Source organism: Rhinolophus sinicus, chromosome 15 (assembly GCF_057876585.1).
Source record: "Rhinolophus sinicus isolate RSI-liver-muscle chromosome 15, RSI-T2T, whole genome shotgun sequence".
Lineage (NCBI taxonomy): Eukaryota > Metazoa > Chordata > Mammalia > Chiroptera > Rhinolophidae > Rhinolophus > Rhinolophus sinicus.
This window is the reverse complement of record NC_142515.1, coordinates 110,284,502-110,309,560: the sequence shown is the minus strand read 5'-3', so window position 1 is coordinate 110,309,560 and position 25,059 is coordinate 110,284,502. Positions and strand designations below refer to the sequence as shown.

General features: G+C 44.4%; 1 protein-coding gene across 6 annotated transcripts in view; it reads left to right on the top strand.

Annotated features, from left to right (window-relative positions):
* Positions 1-23,533, top strand: part of FHDC1 (FH2 domain containing 1) — a 46,815-nt gene extending 23,282 nt beyond the window's left edge. For all 6 annotated transcript variants that reach the window (XM_088792572.1, XM_019722596.3, XM_088792573.1 and 3 more), the window contains 10 exons: positions 425-486; positions 1,154-1,256; positions 6,676-6,761; positions 6,851-6,951; positions 8,911-8,981; positions 9,079-9,186; positions 10,961-11,031; positions 13,113-13,230; positions 16,850-17,014; positions 19,221-23,533. In XM_088792572.1, the coding sequence (XP_088648698.1) occupies positions 425-486; positions 1,154-1,256; positions 6,676-6,761; positions 6,851-6,951; positions 8,911-8,981; positions 9,079-9,186; positions 10,961-11,031; positions 13,113-13,230; positions 16,850-17,014; positions 19,221-21,245 (2,910 nt within the window). In that variant the 3' untranslated portion in view covers positions 21,246-23,533. The remainder of the gene's footprint in view (positions 1-424; positions 487-1,153; positions 1,257-6,675; positions 6,762-6,850; positions 6,952-8,910; positions 8,982-9,078; positions 9,187-10,960; positions 11,032-13,112; positions 13,231-16,849; positions 17,015-19,220) is intronic.
* Positions 23,534-25,059: the final 1,526 nt, after the last annotated feature.

Genomic DNA, 25,059 nt, shown 5'->3' with positions numbered 1-25,059 from the left:
ATTGGGACTCACTCTAAAACCAGTGCAGAGTTATTTTTTACTCTCTCAGTTCAAAGCTCATATGATTCTTACTATGCTGAGACATTTTTCCACATTGGGGCTTTAAGATGTGGACTGTATTATTCTAACAGAAAACTGCTAAATTTAAAAAAAAATTAAGTATATATATAATTTACTTAAAATTATAGAATATTAAAATAGATATGTATAATTATTACATTTAAGGAAACATATCATTGCAGAATGTTTGGGGAGATGATAATATTTTAGTGTTTGAAGACTATATTAGGTATATCAATATTAGGTATGTTGGGAATTATTCTCTTATAAATTAGTATTGTATTTTGATAGGTTTTAATTCTTTTCTCCAGCTCTTCTTATTTGTACTTTAATTATCTTGTGTGTCTCTATTTTGTTTTTCCAGATTACTGTCTTGGATGCAAAACGGAGCATGAACATTGGGATCTTTCTTAAGCAATTTAAGAAGTAAGATTTTTGCCCACAATTGAAACTTCAGTCACATCCATGCTGTCAGCATCAGAGTCTGTGGGTGGGGGCGGAAATTCAGATTCTAATATGAGTGAAAGTCGTTCTTCATACCTTCAAATCCTCTTAGACACGTGGCTTTGATGAGTCCACAAGTGTGTGTCACTTTCTACTGTTTTCCTTCTTGAAAACCTAATCTAGTGATTTGAAGTATAGTGAGAATTGCCCGGGGGTATCTATTCAAGCCTGTCACGTCAGGGAATTTATAAATTCATCTGTAGTGTTGCTCCTTGAGTGGAGGTTGGACGGGTAAGGTGAACAGTAGTTAAGTTCAAGTGTTCTGAAGTAGAAAGGAAAGGGCTCTGCAGGAGTTCCCCGAGACCAAAGGGGATTGTTTTTCTTCTCCCAAAGAAGACCCCAGTGGTCGATGCCATGCTGACCTTCCTGGGATGCCTCGGGGTGGGGGTGGTTTTCTAGGTTAAGGGGCCTCTGAGTGGTGTAGCAGGATCCCTCCTTTCCATGGTAGTAGAGGACACAAAACCGCCTGTGAGACTGGGAAGAAGGTGGGATGGAAAAGAGGGTGGAGATGGTTTGTTTTAATTTCCACTGGCTTGTGTTTCTTTGGCACTCCAGCAAAGGTGAAATGGAATCTGATTGTCTTTTCAAGGTCTCCTCAGTCCATTGTAGAAGATATTCATCAAGGAAAGACTGAGCATTATGGATCAGAGACATTGCGAGAATTTCTTAAGCTTTTGCCCGAGTCAGAGGAGGTAAGGAATTTGGCGCATGAGTTTTAGATGTTAGGAGTGATTAGGAATGTCAAAACCCACATGGAAGGGCGCTCTCCCACCCAGAGCCCCAGTCTTCTCATGTAAAAGAAGTGACCTAGTAGAAAGAGTACGGGTTCTTGGAGTTAGAAAATCTGGGTTTAAATTAGAGCTCTACCCTTAATTGAGAAAACTTTTTTAAATGAGAGACTTGGGCAGGTTGCTTAACTCCTGTGACCTTTAGTCTTCTCACCTATAAAGTGAGACTTGGTGCTTGGCACATGGGGGCTCAATAAATTTTAGGTGCATTTTCTGTCGTCTAATGATGACCTTTGTCTAGGATGTACCTGGGTTATAATACATATACTTTAAAAAAAGATAAAACGACCACTTTTGGATAAAGATGCTCTAAAAATTTGGAGAGATAGGTCAATTGTTAATAAATGTTGTCTATATAACTGACTAAAATGTAGAGGTTGCTGTGATAGCAATACAGTACCACCATATAAAGATGCTGAGTTGTTTTTTTCCTGGACTGAGAGAAATGAATTTTTTAGTGGGTAGGAGCTTGATAGGAAAAAACAAAAACAATCTTATAAAACCTTGCAAAATGGGGATATTGTTTTTATTTCTGAAGAACTGACCCTTGAAAAAAAATTGATAAGAAATTACATTAATATTTATGCTTCTAAACATTTGAATAATATAGTCTTATAAAGTAAAAAGTGTAAGTTCCCCTTTTACAAGGAGTTTCGGTTCTTCCCTTCCTCATCCACACCCCTTCTCACGCGTGATTTATGGAACTTGACTTTGGTACCATTAATGATAATAGGAGAAATATATTTGCGCTTTTTCTTTTACATCAGTGATAAACTCATAATGCCAAATTGAGGATCTTCGTGGGTTTACTAGATATTCTGGGTACATCTAATAACCTGAGGCTCTGTCTACCTTGGGTTTTCTGTTTGCAAATTAAGTGTAATTTAGCTTAGCCAAGATTAATTAACAGCATTCATTAATGTTAGTAAAAAGGTCTCCAAGTGTTGAGGGAAAGGAACATTTAAATCATAATTTACCCAGATCTTCTATACTAAACAGTCATTAATTTTTGTTTTATGTAAAGAATGCGAGTTCCAAAATCTTTAAATTAGGATGAATATGATTGAATTAATGTGAGTTTATTTTAAAAAGATGTAGTTGTTCTCAAAATCTTATTCCTGCTTGGGCTTTTTTCATGACTTCTCTTTAGACCTGCTCTAGTACCCACTCCTAAGCGACCTTGCCGTTCTTTTTAAGTGAGAATCAAATTTGATAGCAGATGTGAAAAGGCTCTGAAAAGTTCTAAATTTCTAAATGGAAGTTAGGCACAAGGGAGGCTGCCAGCTTCTTATCATGAGGAGGTAGGAGATTAAATATGGTTCTTTAAATTTCGAATTGACAATTCAAAGGTGTAATTAGAAAATGCAAAGGTCGTGGAAGACTAAGGGATTTTTCAAAGAAGCAACTTAGCCATTAAACCGCTCATGTTCTGAAAAAGTCTGTTTTTTGAGTTGTGTGGGGGATAAAATTGAAAGGGAAGAAAGTTAAGGGCAAGGTGAATAAAACCCACCCAGCGCCAAGGCGTTCTCTCAGGCCGAGACAATTAGCTAACCCCAGAGGCAGTGTCCTGCTGACATGAAACAGCCTTGGGACCCTAAAATGCTTCTGAGCTGCTGAACCAGGCCCAGCTGCTGCAGGGTCATCCTCAGTCTGAATAGCTGACAAGCTTGGTCACACTTCTCCGTGTTTATGTTACTGACTCTTGGCTTCAGCTCACCACACCCTCCAAACTCAGCTGGGAGCTTCCTTCAGCAGGAACACCCTGACCGTCCCCAGTGCCACTTGGCGTCCCTCCCTAAACCATTCTGGGGGATCTATGCTGACAGAGGGAGGACGGTGACAGCCAAAGCCACCTCAGTGACCCATGCCCTCTGCAAGGACAGATTGGCTTTGTTGTGAGAGCTGTGTGGCCTCTGGCGCCACCCAGACCCAAGGTCGCCCCCAGAGTTTTTGGTGGAGGTTGGAGATGAGGCCAGGAAGAGGCAGGGCCGAGGGAGAAAGGTTTAGGAATGTGACAGAAATATGCTAATAAATACATAAGTGGATACGTCGCTGCATGTTGCTAAGCCTGAGGTTCAATGTTCTGTGCTCATTTTTAGCACAAGAAGGCTCTAAACCTTTATTGAGTGTCCCCATGTACCAGGCGCTGGACAGGGCAAAATTCAGCCAAGCTTGATCACGTATTTCAAGTGCTTAGTTCAGTGCCACGTACCTAGAAAGTTAAAAAATCATTGCTATAAGTATTTTGTATGTCTTTTTCATGTAATCCTCACAGCGACATGATATTTCTCATTTTACAAGTGAGAAATAGGCTCACACGGGTTAGATAGAACTGGTCTAGTGTCACATGATTCACAGGCCGTAGAGGAAGGTGGATTTGAACCCTGATTTGTCTGACCCCAGAGCAGTTCCTTCTGCTGCATTCCACCACCTCTCTTGGAGGAAGGAAGGAAGGGCAGAGGTTCTCAAAACTCTGAAAAGATTTTCAGAGGGCCTCCCAGCCTTTTCATCACCTCTGTTATCAGAGTACTGGTGTGAGTGTCACCCAAATGATACTGTGATCTTATCAGCATGCGGAAAAATATGAACGGAAAGAGCCCTTTTCTCTCTCCTGTGGTCTCAGCTGACAAGCCAACCCAAGGTTAATTTGTTTTTTAGGATTTCTCTGCCTTTCACCATAAATCTTTTATCTGGCATGTTTGTTCATCTTGCCTCAGACTCGTGGTTAAAATTTTCAGAGGAAGAAGGTAGGCCCAGAAATAAAAGAACTGGAGTAGGCTCTCTGTCCAGCAAAGTATTCCTGTGCGCTGAGAGGAGACTGGAGTAGGAGCCAGGTGGGCACTGGAAGGGACCCACACTCAGCCTGCCAGCCCTTCCCTCTAGTGGGCTGGTACCCTATCACCTCTCAGTGTCAGGCATACAAGGCTGGAAGGTGGTAGAAATGTCCAGTTCTATCTGGAGGCAAGTTAAATTGCCACCTCTGACATTTTATCACTTTGTTCCTACCTTTTTTGTTTACTCTGCCCCTGGGAGGGGAGTGACAGTGAGGGTCTTCTGTTAGGTGGGTTTGTGGGTGGGAAATCCTGCTCTTTCAAGGCCATGTGAGTGGAATTAGATGGGATGAAGGAGGCCTGCCCTTTGGAATGTGTGAGTCTTAAGGAGCATGCTGTTTGCTATTAGGACAGAACCGGGCACAGCCGGGTCATAATGAGAGTCACTTGGCTCAGCCAACAAAATTACGCCTAACCATGTTTGATAAATGCTATTTGATGATGATGAGAATGCATAATAATTATAGGGTTGGCTCACCTCTCATTTTTCCCTCCCTACCACTGTGACGGTACAGTAATCCCTCTTAATGAACGTAAATCCCATTTTGAAATGGAATTAAGAACTGTATACATGGTATTTAAATTAAATACTATCTTTTCATCACCATTCTCTTGAAATCTAAACATTTTTAGCTCTTTACATAAGTGAAGGAGATTAATCCTTGTTCGGTTACAGTTTAGCACATGTTTAATAGATGTATCTACCAAGTTTACGTAGCATGACCTGTTCTTCTGCTTTAGACAGAAAACGGTGCTATTTTCAGCAGTTTTGCACATGCTACATATATGGTCTTATAAAAGGTACAACCTCACTCTGCCCCTGCCCATATATAGTGAATTGTGAGGCTCTAGTTCAGAAGGGATCAGAATTCATCCCACAGCTTTCTAGTTGAGAAACTAGGCACTGATTTGGCCTTTTTCTAAACCAGAGGTGCCATTTAGTAAGGCTGAAAATGGTAAATTCACTTTGAGGCCCTCCAGGCAGGGGAAAGAATGCAATTCTATAATGGAAGAAAAACTGTAGGCTTAAGGACCAGACTTAATACTTGGGTGCGTATCTGCACTGTTGCATTTTGTCTTTTCAGGTAATGTAGATATTTCAGTTAGTGTATCTTTGCACATACTCCTTCCTCTGTGTTTCTGAACTGCCATTTCCTATTTTTCAAGAGGCTTAAACATCATGTTATTTTTCTGGGCAGCCAATGTAATCCAGGGGATGGAAAAAGAAAGCTTTAAAAGAACAATAAAAGATGGCAAGTGCTCCTAGGCGACAGTTAGCTATAGAGATAAGCTGTCTGCTTGCCTGGTGGCCTTAAGGTGCTACTTACCGGAGTGTATTTTTATTGGAAGACTCTTGCAACAGACGGAGAAATGTTTCTGCCATTGGGTTGGTCCAGTTTTCTGTGTGGTTAAAGGCATGATTTGCCTTCTGATGCAGTTTGAGCACTTTCTCTTCACCTCCATCCCTACCTGCTAGCTGTTTGGCTATATTCCTAATGCCAGATCTTTATTTTTTTTTCCTTGCTAGAGTTGAAGGAATAGTTGCATGTTTAATAACTTTTAGTTTAATGTTTTATACGTGTAATACATGTTTATTGTAGACATTTTAGAAAATAAAACTGAGCAGCAGAAGAGAATAATAATGACTGTAATCCTGACACCTGATGTTGGTGAGGTCTTTTAGCCTTTTTCCTGAGTCTACATCGTCTGTGCATGGAGAATGGCGTGGGGGGGGGGGGGTGGTAGTCGACACTTTAAAAAAAAAGAAAAATCATAGAAATGGTATCCTACTGTACATACTGTTTTATTACCTGATTTTTTTCATAGGGGGATGTCTTGACATTGATCTTTGGGTTGTTTAAACCACTTTCCTTTTTCTCTTCCGGCTGGAGAGCCAAAGTAGACGCACCTCAACGTACAATAGTCGCTTCCTAGAAATCTATTGTGTGTGAAGGGGACTTGATACAGGGAGAAGATCTGCCTTAGACCTTACCCATTCTAAGTATTTTATACCTAAAATACTCAAAAATAATAAGAGTATATAATAATAATAATATTTTTTCACTGATGACTTAAAGGATCATATTATAATGACTCCTCAGTCTCTTCTTTCTTCTCCCAAACAATGTCCCCTTCCAGATTATAATTTACAGAAAATTTTCATCCGTAGAATGACCCTTTTTCAGTCTCCTGATAGTAACCTGCCTGAGGATTCCAGAGGCAAAGCTCTCTGGTTTGTATGGGATTGTTATACCCACAGAAGTGACGTGGCTCTTCTCTCTAATTTGTCTGTTTGGTGTTTCTTCTTTTAGTGAAGTGGTAGATGTGATGATTTCTTCTTCTGTCTTTTCTTAGGTCTCCATTTTTACTAGTTTGAATTGGGCAGTGAAATCCTATTTTCTTACAGGAATTCTAAGATGAAATTGAAAATCATGTTACATTTTAATCATAAGTTATTTTTTTCTCTACCCCCTTTTCCATTTGTCTTTTAGATAAAGAGATTAAAAACATTTAGTGGAGATGTGTCCAAGCTGTCTCTGGCGGAATCCTTTCTGCACTGCTTAATTCAGGTGCCAAAGTAAGGATCACCGATCATTGTTCTTTAAAAGCCGAGTAAGGTTTTTAAATTAATGACGTCAGATTCTAGTTTTACTTTTTCTTTTTCAGCTATTCGCTTCGCATTGAAGCCATGGTGCTAAAGAAGGAGTTTTTACCTTCTTGTTCTTCTCTGTACACAGACATAACAATTCTAAGAACAGCAACAAAAGGTAAGTAAATACATATGCTTCGTGTAATTTGTTTTTATTAATTTTGGTAGCAGTTTACTTTTTTTAAAAACTATTCAATGGAAATTAGACGTGCAAAGTCCCATTTCTGATACATCCTAAAAAGGGAAATGAGCTGTTACCAGGAATGGCGCATTTAAGGTTTATTTCCATTTACTTTCCCACTAGTTAATTAATTCATTAACTAATCAATCCATTAATCAGCATATTCTCCCTTAAAAGAAGGTTTCTATGGTCTCAAGCTTCAAAGTAAACTTTGCTGGTTGTAGCTCACACTTGTTCCTCCCCTAGTAGGTTAGCTTTCTCTGTGCGTCTGTGCGTGCGCGCGCTCCAACTGTGGGCCCTTGGGCCAGCTGCATCTCTTCTTCTATCTCTGGCCTCTTTTGGTGTGTGTGTGGGGGGGGGGGGGGCGGGGGAGGCCTGCCTCTTTTTCAGAAGCAGACGCCCATTCCTCCTGGCTCCTCCCAGACATCTCCAGTGGACTCTTCTGCGCACCCGCCTCCCCTCCAGACTCTTACTTCTGGTGTGCTAGTTACATTCGAAGCCCAGTTGGCCATTTCTTTAAACAATTTGCTAAATGTTTGCTTACTCCGCTTGGATAGACTCCTCAGAGTTGCTCTACTGTCTCAACCCACAGGGGTAGGAGCTTTGCTTTCCGGCCTTTAGGGCACTGAGGATGCCTGCCTCCTCCTCTTACCTGAGGCAGGCTCTGGCCCTCCCTGACCCTCACATTTTCCAGCATTCGTCAGCCCCAGCCTGATTTCCTCTCAGTCTTTTTCTGGATTCCTAGTTATTGTGTAGAACTGCTTATTCTTATTTGGTTTTCCTGTTCAGTTCCTCTGGCCTATGTTAAGATCAAGTTTTTCTCTTCAGCCTATCCTATTTTCTTCATTTTAGAGAGGAGATTAAGAATTAAGAAGAATTTTTCTTCTTTCTATTTCGAGACCTTTAAAAATGTTTTTCCTATACCAAGGTTATTGCAGCAACTTTGGAAGGGCTGTGCCTCCTGCTCAGTAGAGATGGAAGAATATGTTTTCATATTGAGCAGTGCAAATTTGTGGGCACGGTGGAGACATTGCTTATCTGGTTAGCCTTCAAAAACTGGCCTCCACAGATAACACAATATAGGCAATGATCCAGATGTAATTTTTGGAAAGTAACGCTAGACTTAATGGAGAATATTAACTTAAAAATATTATAGGTGACATTTTATTATCTATATATACTGTCATTTTAATAATCAAACTTTTTTAGTTTTCCAAATATGTTAACAATTTTTAATATTGTTTATTTGCATAGGTATGTGTACAAAAGATTCTGTGGTTAAAGACCTCGTTTATCAATATATTACAATAAGTTCCTTTTTAAATCTTTAAGCCAATCCAAATGCAATGTATAGTTTTGAATAAAATGGAAAGATTCTCTGGGTGCCTGGCCCCTAAGGGTTGGTACTTTGCAACTTATTTACATGTCATTCCAGCCTGTTTATATTTTATCTCCTCATAGCTCATCGACTAAGCAAAATGTTGCTTGCTATTAGTTTTCATATTCCATAAGCATAGTCTCAAAGGCCAGTGGATGTAAAGGAAAAAAGCAATAACTGCTAAGAGAAAATTTATTCCTATTGCACAGTTTGCTGCTTTTCATAAGGCTTTTACATTTTCCACTACATGAAAAATCTTCATTATGGAAGTATTTCGTACATTTAAGTGTCACACATATTTGATTTCCAGTGAAACACTAGGGTATGGATAGCCAGTAGCAAATGGTACATTAGATATAACCATAGAATGTGCTGCTTTATTTGCTTTTTTCAGTCTTTATAAACAGTTTAGGGTCAGAGCTTGCTTCAGATACCCTTGAACTTCGATGTGGCAGTAGTCTTTTCTGCATTTAAGCCAAAGGCTTCTCTAAGGTATTGCGGTGTGTTCTTTTTGACAGAGCTGATGTCATGTGAGGAGCTACATTCAATATTACACTTGGTGCTACAGGCGGGAAATATCATGAATGCAGTAAGTAAAATTTTAAAAAAATTAAAAATACGTTTCCAACTTTAAGGGTCTGTCTAAAGGTTTTTGTATATTTTTTCTTTTGATTTGTCTTCTTCAGGGAAGGTATGCTGGCAATGCAGTAGGATTTAAACTGTCTTCTTTGCTCAAATTGGCAGACACAAAAGCAAACAAACCTGGGATGAACCTTCTGCACTTTGTTGCACAGGTACGGAAGGGACTTATACAAAGAGAGAGAATGTGTGTGAATCCCCATGGAGGCTGTGAAGTTTTTCCAAGGGGTAAGGGGTCATCAGAGTTAGGAAAGAGCATGGCAGGTGCCAAGAAGGTTCTCTGTGCAGAAGCACTATTTGCAAATTCCTGAGTGGAGCTGCACCTAGTGTTATAGGACTGGAGGGGAGTGGTGGGATCAGGGGAGTGAGGCAGAGAAATGGGTGAAGCCAGATTATAAAGGATTCAGATCCTAAAGCTGAGGCTTTTGGATTTCATGCTTTAGCAATGGAGAGCCAACAGAAGTGTGTGCACAGCATATGGCATGACCAGGTGTTTTGTTTTTGTTTCTAGGAAAATAAGGCAATGTGCAGGGTAGATTGGAGTGCAGCGAGAACTAGAACTAGGAGTACCCCTTGGTGTCTGTTGGCTCTAATTGGTGATAGTCGAGAATCAGAGCAATGACCACAGGATTGGCTAGTAGAAGGCCTGGGTATTGAAACATTTCTGATGTTGAATTGACGAGGTTTTTGACCAGTTATATGTAAAGAGTGAGGGAGTCAGAGCAATTAAAAAGGTCATTTCCACTTTTTCCTTTGTGAACTGTGGGTTAGAGGGCCTTGCTGTGAGCCCACGGTTTGGAGTCTGAACCCTGTCCATCACTTAACATTTTCGACTAGGTCTGTATGATGCCAAAGGAACTAGTTACAAAATGAAATATCAGCGAAGGACAATTATCTCTTCGTTGTTAAATTATCTCCAGTAACGAATTGTACTAGTTTGTTTTTCCTTCGTTGGATTGCCTTGTTGTTTTGACAGCAGTCACGGAGACACAGCTTTAACCTGGGGAGTAAGCTGTGTCACGTGCTTGTTTTAAGTGTGAGCCTTAGAACAGGACAGAAGGAGGAGATTTTGATTTGTCCTTTATTAGCTGTACTTCCTCAGACAAGTCACTTAAACCTAAAACCCTCAATCACTTCATCTACTGATGGGGGTAGTGATACCTCAAAACCAGGTAACCAAGAGGGCTGACAGAGATAATTCCATAAAGTGTTTAGCTCGGTGTTCGGCAAATGGTAAACACTCCATAAATAATAATAAACACTATTATTACTATATTCTTTAGAAGACGGAGGACATGTTGAGCTCAGGATTAATTTAAAAGTTACTTTTCAGGACCTTCCTGCAACCCAGGTGTCTTGCAGGTAGTTTCTTGGCAGCCCTTTTAGATCTGTGTATCCAGGTGCTCTGTGTAACTTGCCCCTGCCCAGGTGGGGAAGTTTCCAGAGTTGGTAATTGCTCCCTTCATACCTGCCTTCCTTGTACCCTGTGACGAGGTGAAGAATCCAAAATCTCTGTGGCTTGTGCACCTTCTCATTAAAATCAGTTTGCAAACTGGTTTAACAACTGAAGGTATCTCGGTCATTTAAAGGCACACTCATAGGTATGGCTGGTATATAAGCAGCATACGTTGGATTCTCGGAGAAACAATGGGCCCTGCTAAGCCACCCCCTCCTTCCATTGAGTTTTCATGCACATAAATTGTATTTCATGTAGGATCAGTTGCTCTGGGAAGTTAAATGTGTCTTGAGAGTAGGGGCATTCTGGTAAATCTTACTAAGAATATCAGAGTTCATATATGAGTGAGTTGCTTTGAATGCGTCAAGCATAAAAACCAGGAACAGTGATTTTAAGATTCCTTTCAGCCCCAAGAAAATGATTTCCTTTCAGTTTTATCTATATAGTGAGAGAAAATTCTGCTTTTGTTCTAGGAAGCCCAAAAGAAAGATGCCACTCTTCTAAGCTTTTCTGAAAAATTGCATTATGTTCAGGAGGCTGCTAGGTAAGCAAGTGAATTGTGAGGATTCAAGGGGGTTTTTTGTTTTTTGTTAACTACCTTTTGTGAAAACTGATGAATATTTTATAACTTTTGGATTCAAGTTTGAACTTTATAAAGTTTTGTTTTATTGGACTTTCAGACCTTCTTTTCATTTGCTTACAAAGGTATGTGGGTGAACCTTTGGAATTTGTGGGTTTTGAAAAATTAATCCTTATTTTTAATCTAAAAAAACCTATTGCAGTCTATTCTAATGAATATCATCAGTGTAAAGAAAATACGGATTAAGAACTTCAAATCACTCCACACCCAAAAGATAGAGCTCCAATGACATAGCCTATTACCTTGAGAGTTGGTATATTATCAGTCAAACTTCCAGGGTCATACATCACACTGTTTCCTTGTAGAATCTAACATGGTACATTTATTTTCTATTGCATTAGAAGAAGTTGGAACCATACCAAGGGCTGGGAAAGGATTTTATTTTAAATTAGTCACTCGGCTTTACAGAGAAAGTATCTACCAAGCATAAAGCGCTATTTACAACACTTTAATTTGCTTCTAGTGCTAATGTAGATGTGTATTTTAATGTAGCTATAATCTGTGTATATGTGCTATCTTGAGTTCCATGTTTTAAAATTTACAATGCTCAGCCATGCATCCAAGTGATAAATGTTCAACTAACTAGCTTTTGGCGGGGGATTGGGGGGAGGGGGAGGGAAGGTTCTGATCTGTATGTAGCATTTGCTGATTTCCGTGGCCTAACTACTGCTGCCATGGCTGATTTCAAGCCACGAGCAAGGCATTGCTAAACGCAGAGTTGGGAAGAGATGTCTGTACCCATGGTAGCGTCTCATGAGCTGGCTCCAGCACACCACTTCATGGATCAGCCCAGTTCATGGATTTATTTGCAGTAGGCTTAATTGCATATATTTATTATCTGAGTGACTATTTCCAGTTAGGACAGCCATAAACCACGTGCATCAACTTACATGAACCATAGCTTTTCAAACCAAGCCCTGTCATTGGCCAGTGTCTCAATGTTATGGATTATGAACATCTAACCACAGATTACGTGTCTTTCCCAAAGTAAGATTATCAGTCCAAAGGCGTGAACCGTTCAGAGTTCAGGTTTACAGATCGCCACATTACTCCCTCCAAAGAATGAGCGTCTTTCTTATAAGATACAAACTGTTATAGTAATACAAACTGAATTACTAACATAAATTTGTGTGGGAATATTTTTTCCTCTGACTAGTATAGAAATGTTACTAAGAGAGATATATAAAGAAGTAGCCATTACATTTGAACTGACATTTCTGGTCAGAGTTGGATGGGGGAGCTAGCTATTGTCTTAGGAACAACCTATTCAGTAAGGTTTGTTTCTTTGAAATGGCAGGTAAAGTACAAACAAATCAAAATGGGTACCAATGACCAATGAAGGTGGAAGACTTTATTGCATAAAGAAAAGTTAGAATTCACAAGGGAAGCGTGAAAGCACACTAATTTATGAATTTGCTAATTGAATTCTGCCTGGATTTTCTATTTCATCTGTTCACTTTACCAGGTGGCAAAAACATTCATACTCTACTGAGCTTCATTTGACACATATACCAAGAGACTTGCATCAACCCTACCTTTTTTTTTTTTTTGAGAATTGTTAGCTGTGTGTTAGTTGTCTCTAAAATACTCTGTCCGTGGCAAGCGACATGATGTCTGCTTCGTATCTCCGTGTTACCCTTAATATCAGGTTTATCAACATACATGGCCTTGTTTTCATGACTTAGAGCTTTTGTATTTGTGTTGAGTAGCCAGAAGAAAGTGTAAGTCTGAGTCCTGCTAGCTTTTCATTTTTCACGCTTATTGCATAAAGGTATTAAGACAACTCCCATGTCTTTAAGGGAGGAATCTCCTCCTAAACAAAACATAGGAAGAAACTCTAAATACAGGGGTAGGTCAATGAAATCACAGTGGCTCTCTCTCCCCTTCTGCCTGTAGGGTTGACCAACGGTTGATCTTGTTTGATGTATGCACACGACACATAGCTTCCCTGTGCCAACTGCCCACTCTCCCCTTTCTTCTTCTAGATTATCTCTGGATAACATGGAGGCAGAACTGCACTCGCTCTTTGTCAGGACAAGATCTCTAAAGGAAAACATCCAGGGGGATGGTGAACTTTGTCAGCAAATGGAAGATTTCCTTCAGGTCTGTGGGTGATTCAATTCCGTCCCTCTAATGTCATCTTCCAGCAGCACCGCAGAGGCTGGTTTAATTTTTGCATGGGTGTGTTTGGGGAAGCGGCAGGTTCCCATTCACATTTTTCCCCCAGTCAGTAAAAGGAACTCCGTATTTCAATGCCCATTCTTTGCTGGATTGGTTTTTGAGCACAGGGTATTGAATAGGGTCTAGACTTACTAAAGTATTCGTTAGAGAGCGGACCTCTGCTTATCACTCCTCGATGGGAGTGATTGCACCGCGCCGTGGTGAATTGGTATCAAGTTTATGGTGCTTACCTTTGGCAACTTGTGCCTGGCAACTCAAATTGTGGTTCTAAATCATGGTTTAGGAGTTCCTGTCTCCCAGTCAAACTTGGAGGCAACAGAACGAAGTTCCATGGAAACCATAGAGACACTTGAGAACTTGGACTGTTGTTCCTTCACTTGTTTTCATTAAAGCAACGAGCCGCGTTTTGGCACCATGTAGAATGAGAGCAGAAGAACCCGATAGCTGTGCCTATCACCACCCGAAATATATCAGCCCACAGGGTGTGTCAGGAGCTGCTCCAAACAACATCAACAGAAAACAGCAGAGTGGACATGTTTGTGACAGCTCACTGTGACTCACTAATCACATAGTCTGACATACTTCTTTTATCTTCCTTATTTGAAAAAAGAAAGCGGGGGGGCCCCTTTTCATGCTCTCAGTCTTCAGGGAACTGGTGTGCTACCTTAAATGTCAGTGCTTTGAGATGAGGGAGGTGGGATATGTATGGCAGGGCTGCCCTCAGCCCTGGGGAGTAGCGCTGCGCTCCAAAAGCTGTAACAACCAAAGCCTCTCCCTGCTTCCTCGTAATTAAGCTACATCCAACATCATGAGCTTCAGCCTCCATCAGCAAACATTTGTTTGGCTCTGCTGGGAGTTTATTTGTATAAACACGTGTTCCGTGTTTCCTTTTAAATACAGCCAAACTCTGCTTGTCCCCGTCAAGTGCACAGATTTTTCTCCAAATGAAAGAACAAAGCGAACAGCAGCACAGACACACCTCACAATAGGTAGGAAAACACTCAGCATTGACCACATTCAGACAAATGAAGCAAATCCAGAAAGCCAAGGAGAAGGCCCATCGCACTTCGAGATGAGAATTCTGGGTGACTCATTCCCCAGTTCTTACATTAAATACTAATATCGTATGCTAAATAGCAGTACAGGAAGGTTTACGATGGAAAGCAGCTCTGTCTTAGCTGCACCCCTAGACTGGTCTTAAAAGGCAACGTTGTTTTGATTCTAAACACTTCTTTCTGGTAGTCTTTTTTTTTTTGTTATTATTTTTATTAGTTTCAGGTGTACAAAGCAATATAATAGTTAGACATTTACACCCCTCACAAAGTGATAACCCCCCTTCCCCAAGCTACTACCCCTCTGGCATTTTATATAACTGTTACAATGCCACTGACTATCTTCCTTATGCTGTACTCCACCGCTCATGACTATATATATGCATATATGTTTACTTATAGTTGACATACAATATCTGGTAGTCATTTTTATCTCTGTAAATAAAGTGCCCTACCCAGCTATTTATTTTTCCTTTTAAAATTCAGTTTCTTTAAATGGGGGAGATACAATTTTTTTAAGGTGGGTTAGGGTCAGGCCAGGAAGCGCTCTGAGTGTTAGTCTGAAAACTTTGAACTTTATATTGTAAGCTTTAGGGAGCCACTGAAGAGTTTCGAGCAGAAAAATGGCAGGAGCACAGTTGTACAGATCTGTTTCAGTATTTTGCCCCTTTGGGCGAGAAATACTGAGTAAATTGGCTTAGAATTTTGGTCCATAGCAGACAAGTTAGAGATGGAAAGTTGAATTTGCTACCACAACTGCTAATCTGTTGTCTTCCACACTTTGCCAGTGAGGTCTGAACATTTTTGTTTGTGGCCCTAGTCATGTGGGCAGGGTTCAGAGAATAAGCACCGTGGCTTGACACATCGGTGTTCAGAATATTTCACTTTCCCAGGTCCTAAGGGTGACTGAATGCATTAAGTTATCCCTTCCCGGTACTCTCTCAGTCCCCCGGACTCTAATGATGAGACATAAAGGTGGAGTAAGCTCCTATGTAGATGCTTGTCAAGAGTCCCATTTTTTTCTGCAGTTGAGCTATTCTTGGCTGGAATCCATCTTTCCATCTGTGGAAGAATGTCAGGCGAAGGTTTACCCTTTCATTAATACCCTTCTCTCCATAAAGAATACAACATCAATGCACACACTGCCTTGGGCTACTGACTCAGATGGTTACTTTCTCTGGTATTTGGTTTACTAAATAGTTTTGGTTTCCTACTATCTCTTGAATGTGTTTGGTGTAAGAAAAGCGCTTTTAAGGAGGAGAGTGTGTTGGAGTGGGTCGGAGGTGATGTGTCTCCTCGGAATTTCTCTTTAGTTTCTGTAGCTCTCCAAGCATGTTCCAGCAGTGATTGGACTCCTGGAGGGTGGGCAGCCTGTCACTTCCCCATGACCTAGGCCTGTCACCCCACTCAAGAAGTTTCTCAAAAACAAGCGTCCTTAAAAACCTGACACACCTGAGTGCATAAAGCGAGACACATTCTTTCTTCATAAAAGCTGACTTACCCAGTGCGAGAGGAAGCAACGGGCGGCTTCAACGTGATGATCCCAGTTCTCTGTCAGGCCGTGGCTCCTCGGACCACACTGTGTGCTCACGCCAGCTCAATACCAGCTGTCACTGAACGGCTGTCGGGGAAGTGTGTTTGTGCCCTTTGGCCCTTGGGGATCCCATCCCGAAAGGGCTGGAGCTCATTGGAAGACAGTAAGCTTCTTTCAGTCCCACTTGTTCGTTGAGGTAGTACCTGGATCTATAGGGACATTAGAGACTTTGTCCTAGAAGAAGTAGGAGAAAATGAAGAAGTCAAGAGGATGGATTTGTAGAGGGCTATAATTTCTAACCATGGGTACTCCCCCCTAGAATTTCCTGGGGGATTTAATAAGCTATTAATGCTAGATCCACCCCATAGCTACTAAATTGCATGGACTTTCGACAGAGCATCCAAAGCTGATTAGATAAGTACCCCTGGATAAGAAACCCTGGCTGGGGTCTGTGTCTAGGCATGAGGGCTTCAGTCCTGTGGGGGTGACACTGACTCAGACGTAGCTCATTTGGGGTTAAGTTTAAACTCTCATGTCAGCAGGACAACTTGTCAATAGAACACGTGACTCCTGGGTCCCTAAAGTAAACTCTCAGCTAGTATAAGACTCAGTTTTAAGAGAGAATAGAACAGATGCAGAATGGATCTTCCTTAATAAACCCAACTGTACACCTGTGTCATTCTTTTCAGTGACATTAAAGGTGAACATTTTTAGTGGCATTCTATAGGTTAAGACTCTTCAATCTCGTGTATTGCTTCCAGACCTCACACACCTTGCTTCGCTCAGGTCTGTTTGGGTTTAAATGAATTTTCTTTTGGCTCTGAATGCATTGGACTTGCAATAAACCTTCCCTTGCTTAACCCAGGAGCACATCTTCCCTGGGCAGCAGATGGGATGCCGGGCACCTGGTCCCCTGCGTGTTCACTTCTACGCGTGCTTGTTTGTGTCCCCGCAGTTTTCTATGAAAAAGCTGACAGAACTGGAGCACTGGAAACAACAGCTCCAAGAGGAGGCCCACACCCTCATAGATTTTTTCTGCGAAGACAAAGAAACCATGAAACTGGATGAATGCCTTCAGATATTTAGAGACTTTTGTGTCAGATTCAACAAAGCGGTTAAGGTATGGCTGGTGACATCTCTGTGTTCCCTGAGTTGTTTGGGGTTTTTATTTCTCTTCTTCCTGACCCAGCCCTCGGCCCATAACAGAATGATGGCTCAGCATTTCTGGGGATTCAGGAAAGTCGGGCCCAGGCAGCCTTGCCAGGCTCTTGATGGGGATGAGTGGGAAGTGGCTCTGTCATTCCAGCCCCAAGCACTTCCGTACCACCAGGACTCTAGCAGTTGGCTGCCTCATACCAAACACTTGCTGTCCTGCCCTAACAGCATTTGGTTAGTAAGGTTTATTTACAATGGCACTCACAATATTACAAAGTCTCTTGGAAGGTCCCAAATATCTTTCTCACCCCCCTTCCCTGGAGAGTATATCCTCTTCCAAGAGACCTTTGTCATGGTGGGGTGACCGGAAGGCCCTCTCTCACTGTGTCAAGCACTGTAGCCATCACCACGGAGGTAGCGCCTGTTGTCCTCGGCCAGAGCAGGCTTTGCAATTCTCGGCTATCCAGGGAGCGTGCTGCTGTTGAGCACACCTTACCCTTCAACCAGCAATTCCACTCATCTCTGAGTTCATTGCTGAAGCCAGAAAAACTCTCTGGGTCACTAGGTTTTGCAGATAATCTCAATTAAGAACAAAACAACTCATCTCCCTTCATTTCAGGTGGTGATGAGAAACCTAATACTTGCGCGTCATCTCTTCCTCTGCATTTTAAAAGCAGATTTGTCCATAGTTGAATTTCTTTGAGGGACTGGTGGAATTTCACCCCAGCCCTCAGTGAGTAGTCAGTTCCTTGAGTGCTTGCTCCTCCTTCCTCTGTCTAGCCTAGAGAAGGAGGCTCAGCCTGTGTCCACGTTTACTCTGCCTTGTCCAAGCAGTGAGCTCAGCAGGGAAGGCGGTAATGGATCATAGGTGCCAAATTGGCTCCTTCTAAGGCCCTCACTCCCAACCAGAATTCTCTAGGCCCTCAAGGCCACCTGTGTGATGCTCTCAGCCCAGCTGCTCTCAGAGTCAGGAGCTGGCCCCACCCCCACCTCTGGCAGCTAGCCAGCCAGAGCCAGAGCCTCACAGCAACTTGAATAGGAATGTCTAACATTTGAGGAAACTGATTTTAAGTAAAAAGTGCTACCGATAACAGATTTGGGTTGTGAAATCCACAAATTTATATGACACAAATATATTTAAAGTACACAGCCAGACAGTAAAGTGTGTTTGGAGTGTGCATTTATTCTGGTTCCATTTTGATGGAGAAGGGCTGCGTACTTGGAGCAGGGTGGAAGGTAGAAGGATTTGTAAGGCAAATCCTCTTCTCTGATTGTGGGAAGGGCATGGGGCACAAGGGACAGTGCAACCCTGGCATTTCTGGTGTTTGTGTCTTTTTTTTAACCAGGGATCAGTCAGAGAACAGATTTGAAAGGCCTCTCTTAATATCTTGGGTGTACATTTATGCATCTAAATCAGGGGTGTCCAAACTTTTTTTCAATGTTTTTCACCAAGGGCGATATGCGGTAAAATACACAAACAGCCGGGCCACTCACTCGAGGTGAAGTACGTATTGCCTCACCTGGTTTATTTAAGTAAACTAAATATATTTTTGGAATTTTTTGCGGGCCAATTAACAATGGATATGGGCCGCAGTTGGCCCACAGGCCACAGTTTGGACACCCCTGGTCTAAATCTTTGTTAAGTAGAATGTGCTGCTCAGGAGCATTAGTGTGTGAGTGTGTATGTGTGTCTATGCATCACAGAGGTACACTTTCAGGTTTCCGCTTTACCACCCATAGTCTTTTTCTCTGCCATGGCCTAAATAGCACTCTCCCGGAAGTCCTTTCTATATTGTCCTGCTGAGAATCAAGTTGGGTTTCCTCAGAGCTGTGGTCACAACCGTGCATGTGAGCAATCACAGCTCACACTGAGGACACAATGCCTTGACTAGAAAGCTGCAAGTTGGGCCCATGGATCCGATAACAACCTTAGACAGACTCTTACTCCTGGGGCAGGCCCAGTGTGCTCTTCCGGTCACCCCCACATAGCTTTGGAAGAACTGAGCCCTCCCCCCACACTCACACCGTCTCTCAGTGACACTCATGACCCAGGTCTCTCCTCCACACACGTATGTCTGTCTCATTGGGCCCTTAGAGTAGGTGGCTCTGGAATGGCACACGGGTACCGCGTGTCTCATGCATCTTTGGGCTTCTCCCCATCCCTCCGCCAGGACAACCACGACCGGGAGATGCAGGAGCTGAGGCGGCTGCAGAGGCTGAAGGAGCTGGAGCAGAAGCGGCGCTCCTGGGCGGCTGGGGAGCTTGTGGGATTTGGCCGGAGCAGCAGTGAGAACGATGTGGAGTTGCTGACCAAGAAGGGTGCGGAGGACCTGCCCCCTTTTCTGCGCCGCAGGCCTGTCAGCCCTTCCTGCCGACCCCCCAACGCCCGCCGCTCCCGCCTCTCCTTGGGCGCCGCCACTGACCGGGAGCTGCTGACCTTCCTGGAGAGCTCCACCGGCAGCCCAGAGGAACACAAGTTCAACAGCTTGCCCTGGAACAGCCCGCGGCAGGCCCGGGCCGCAGCGGCCTGGGTGGAGCCTGGAGAGCCAAGTGACCGGGACTCCAACCGCACACACAGACCTCAGGCCTCAGAGGGCCAGGAGGAAACCCCCGACACACCCTCAGCTTGTCAAGGCCAGCTCGTAGTCCCCCAGCCCGAGGAACCCGCCCCAGTTTTGCTCCGAGCTCGTCGCAGGGGGCTCAGCATGCTCCAGAAGAGGAACAGCGAGCCTGTGAGCCTGGGGCCCACCTGGTCCCCTCCACTCTCACCATTGGCTCTGGGGGTTAAGGAGCATGAGTTGGTGACCGGGCTGGCTCAGTTTGACCTCCAGGGTCCCAAGGGCCCACAGGAGACACCCCAGCTGATCCTGAATGACTTCCTCCCAGTAGAGCCGGTGTCTCCGGGAGATGGGATCCTGCAGCCCCTTGGCGCCGACCCTGACAATGGCAGCCCGACCCCTGTGGTCAGAGGTGCCCAGGGGAGTCTCAGCCCAGCCCCGCAGGGTGACGGGGCTGCCCCTGATGAGCCCAGCAGCGAACCTGAGAACAAAGATCCTGGGCCTGTGTTCTATATCTCAGACACCACTGACTGCTCGCTGACCTTGGACTACTCAGAGGGAACTGACTCCAGGCCCGGCGGTGGGGAGCCAGGGGAGAGCGGTGACGGGGATGGCTCTGTGTCCTCTGGGGCAGGGGAGAGCGGTGGCAGCCAAGTGTCCTCTAACCCTGTATCCAGTCCCCCTGGGGAGGCCTCTGCTCCCGCCTCCGAGAAAAGTGGGCCCAGCTGCAAGGGTGGCCTTTCCGAGGACAGACCCGCCAAAGAGAAGGATGGGATAGCACCAAAGAGAAACTCCCTCAAAGAGGCATCCCAGGGGGCCCCCAACATGGAGACTGTCCCACGGAGCCAGGGGACGGCGCCCAAGCCGGTGCGGACCTTGACGTCCTCCGAGAGTGCGAGCATGCGCAAAGTCGTGCCTATCTCCAGGGCCAGCAGGGGCTCCACGGGCTCTAAGCAGTCCCCTCGGGAGCCCCCCAGCGGCGCAGATGCACCGTGGTCACGCCCGCGCCAGGGCTCCATGAAGGGCACCTCAGACACATCACCCAAGAGGTCCTCGAAGGGGGCTGGGGCGGTAGCTGCGGTGACCGAGGAGCCGAGGCCGCGAGCAAGGGTCGGCTCCGGCAGCACACGGCCGGGGAAGGAGCCCCCACTGCAGCACAAGGGATCCCTCAAGAAGCCCAGCGCCAAGCCCCTCCGCAACGTCCCCAGACAGAAATCGGAGGAAAATAAGATCTGCCGCTCCAACTCCCAGGGCCCCCAGAGCCCTGAAGAAGAGCCTAAACCCCCGCCGACCCCCACTGCCCCCCGTGCCCCACCCCACCTCCCGAGCTTTGCTCGAAACACAGTGGCCTCCTCATCTCGGTGCATGAGAACAGATTCCCCTCCTGTGGCCAAAGCCCCCGGCCTCACCCGGACAGTGTCCCAGCGGCAGCTGAGAGTGAAGGGTGGCCCTGACGATGCCCCCAAGGACGGCACCCTACGGCGGGCTGTCAGCGCCCGGACCCCCAAAAGGTATCCAGAGTCTCCTGAGGGTCCCAGTGCCAACATAGGCAGAGGGACTGCAGAAAGGACCTCCCTCAGACTGAAAGACTCCAGTCGGACCACGCTGGGGAAAATCCTTAATCCTTTGTGGAAGTGACGTGCCTGTGCTCTCTCATCTCCTGCGGCTGTCATGAGGCCAGCACCGAATGTTTGTTCCACGTCAAGCTCCTGTCACTGAAGGCACAGTCCGGGAGGCCTGTGGACTGCTGCCTGCTGTGCTGACTCCCGTCAAGTCCCCACTCACCCCCATGTTGGGCCGGCACCCCCCACATACACCCCGGAGGTGTGTGCGAGCAAACCCTCTTCTCCAAAATAAAGACCCGGCTGTGTAAGATGACCTTATGTAATGAGTGAAAAAATGAATTTGGGCAGGTTTTTGTACATCAAAGCCTTATTTTTTTAATATAAAAATTCCATGTTGTTTTAGTTGGTTCCTTTCGCAGAGTGAATGCCTCCAAAAAAAAAAAAAAAGACAGAAGAAAAACCCCTTCCTTTGAAGATCTTTTTATTTTCCTGCATTCCCTGGCCTCGGGGTTCCTCCGGTCCACACATCATCCATTGCTGGCAACTGGACTGCTCTACAAGCCCTCGGTGTTCTGTGGTTGGCACTGCGTCCTTGAAGACTTTCTGCCTTGCTCACCTCTCCCTGCGTGACTTTGGGTGAGGTTTTGCGTGTGAGCAGGAGGGAAAGTAAAACTGATGGACAGAAGTGGGTGCTCCTGTGCATGCAGGGCAGGTACATGGGCAGAGGGATGCGCTCCTGGGGGGGCCGGGAGGGGGGCATGGCTGTAGAGCGAGCCTCCCTGCAAACAGGTGGCAGCCCCTGGGAGAAGGCTGCATTGTCCAGAATGTAGCAGTGCCATATTCTGATGGAAAGGCATCTGGGACTGTTCAGCTGAGCACACCTTTCCCCACCGTGTTTTCCCATTTGTGTATCTGTTGTAAAACTGAGTGAAGGCTGCTATGACTTGTGTTCGCTCTGGTTACAGGGAAGAATAAACCCTTCTGTTTCCCAGTCTTTCTTTCCCCTCTTCTCTCTTTGCCTGCTTCCAGCCCCTCCTCCTTTTCTAATGTGACCTGGAGCCTGTAGTATCTCTATCTCTATCTCTATCTCTATCAACAGTGATACTTTCAAGTGTTGACGTCTGTTCTTTGGTACAGTGGTTTTGAAATCCTGAGAAATCCTGACAAAAACTAAATCAAGTTTTTAAACACCGACCAAAAAAAATGAAATTACTTTTAGAAAAATTTATACCATCAAGAAAAATTTGATAAAAGAAAAAAAAAAAAAGAAGGCTTCATTCAAAAGAAAGGGGGAAACATGGACTTTTCTACCCAGTGTTCCATTTACTACTTCCCTCTTGGACTAATGGGGAAATAGGGGGGATTCTTGAAGCTTTTTTGTTTTTTGGGGGTTTTTTTAATTGCCCCTTTTTTCACTTTTGGTCACTTATTAGTGAAACCTCATTTCGGATCCAACAGTGGTAGATGGATTTGGCAAATAGGATGTATTACAGTCTTCCTCCTGTACAGTGTTGCCTTGCATCCAAATTCAACTTTTACAAGTCAGCTATTTTGAAAGGGTAAATTTGATGGCTGCAGAAGTAAGGCACCTGACCACAAAACCTCTTGTAAAAATAGCCCCTAGTAGATGTTACCAGGTTGATGGGAATCCTGAACCATTTTTCACCATTTCAGAAAGCTTAAGAAATCATCTATTTAACCATTCAGACAACAATGTTCAAAACATAGGTCCCATGGATGGGTGGGAAATGGATGAAAGAGGTCAAAAGCTTGTGCATTTGTGGAGTGACAGGGTCGGGACCCCTAGGTGGGACCCTAGGAATCAGGGTCAGAGTCCCTGCTGATGCCATGTAACTAGCAAGTCACTCACTCCCTGTCCCTAAGCCTCTGTTCCCCAGTCTGTAGAAGTGGAGGCGTGGCTTCGATGGTGGTCTCCAAGGGTCCTTCTAACTCCAGGAGTCTGAGTCATCACAAACAGCCAAGGACCCACCTTGGCCCTGGGACCAGCTCCTCAGAACCCACCCCCAGCATCTCTCCAGCAGAGGCCTCACATAAGGGCCTGCTCAGAAGAAAGCACCTCCAGAATGAGTCGTTGCTTCGAAACCTAATACGCTGAGTTTCCTGAGAAGGGGTATTTTACTTGCTTAGCCCTCTGGACAGCTTCTATGTTCGCATCTGTGTGAGCAGGTGATCATTCTATTACCTTTTATCGGTAGTAAGCTTGGAAAAGTAATTTAAATATATAATGGAGAAATGTAAATAAGTTTCTGTATAAAATTGTTGCAGATGAACAATGTATTTAAAGGTCCATTTATATGTTATTTTACGTAACATGTAGTTTAATAAAGTTCCTGTTTATGAGATTGTGTTTTATCCTCCACTTATTCTGGGGTGTGTGTGTGTGTGTGTGTGTGTGTGTGTGTTGTTTTCCAGGTGGGAGAGGAAGGCTGGATGCAGGTGGAATGGGAAGGTTGGGATACAGGAGTCTTGTTCTCAAAAGGTTCAAGAACCAGAGTTAGGCTGTTGGTGTGTGTGTATTTTCTTGGTAGCAGAGAACCTGCATTTAGCTGAGGGCCTAGGCAGTGGGCCTTGCGCCAGACCTGTGGGAATGCAGGCGAGCATCTGACACAGCCTTCGCTGGAATGTTCAGCACTTCATACACACTCCATTATTCCACATTTGGGGCCAAGCTTTGTGCAATCTCCGTGGGGCCGGCAAGTCTGGATCTGCTGCTGTGTGTCCTCATGTGTTTGGGCTCAGGACACTATTGGGAAATCACAGCTCACCTTTGCGCCGCCTCAGGAATGAGCAGGGAGGGAGGGAGGTGGAGTCTTCCTTCAAATGCAGGCTTGGTGCGTATTTGACAGGAAAGGGGGGTTGTGCATAAAATGCACCTCATACCTTGGGGTTTCACATCAAGTTGTAGTCCTGGCCACTCTCCCACTTACTTCATCTGTAAGTGGGTTAGAGGAATATCCCTGAACCTGGATGAGAGGATAGGTGACGCCTCATGAGTTGCTGCTTGCACTGTGACATTTAGAGCCTGGTTTTGCCTGTTAAGAGCAGTTTGGGACACGGGAGTCCTCTCTACACCTTCAGCCCTGCTGTATCAGGGGTTAGTGACTTACACCCCAAAAAAGGTCTCAAGTGGTATTCCTGTTACCCTTTCATTTATGGGTTTCACGAGGACCCTGTGTTCCGCTCTTCCTCCTGAAGATACCGGCTGAGATTCAGGGTCACAGTTTCCTAATTGTTGATTCCAGAGTCTGCATATTTATGTTTTATGATGAGAGGCTCCAGAATAGTTTGGTAGAACTCTTAATTCAACTTTCTAAGGTGCGCAAATCAATTTCTGCCTCTAAGGGTATGGAATCTCTTCAACTCCTCCCATCTGGCAATGATGACATTTTGCACTTGCACAGAATTTTCTATTGAAACTTAGACTTTATTCTTAATGCTTAATTGTGCTACAGTCCGCCATCTGTTACAGTCCTGCCTCTCCCCAATTTTTTTTTTGGGGGGGGCTGTTTCCCCACATATAAGCATCAAATTTGAGTAAGGGATATTGCATCTGGTCACTAAGTACTTTTTAAAATTATTTCGGCCCCGAGCATAAGCAAAATGGAGGACAGTGGGTCTGCCAAGTCACCCTGCTCAGCATGGATGGGGTATCAGCACACAGCTGGACTGAATCTGTGGCAAGGAGGAAAACGTAACCCAGAGTGACCTCTCCCTGGGGGCAGTTTTCATCTGCAAACATCTTCCAGTAAAAAGCCCTAGGGCTCACAGGATCACCTCAGTGAAGACAGAGTAACCTTCTGGTAGTTGAAGATAATGGCTTTTCTGCCTCCCAGGCCAGAGCTCTGCATGAAGCTCTTGGCTTCCTG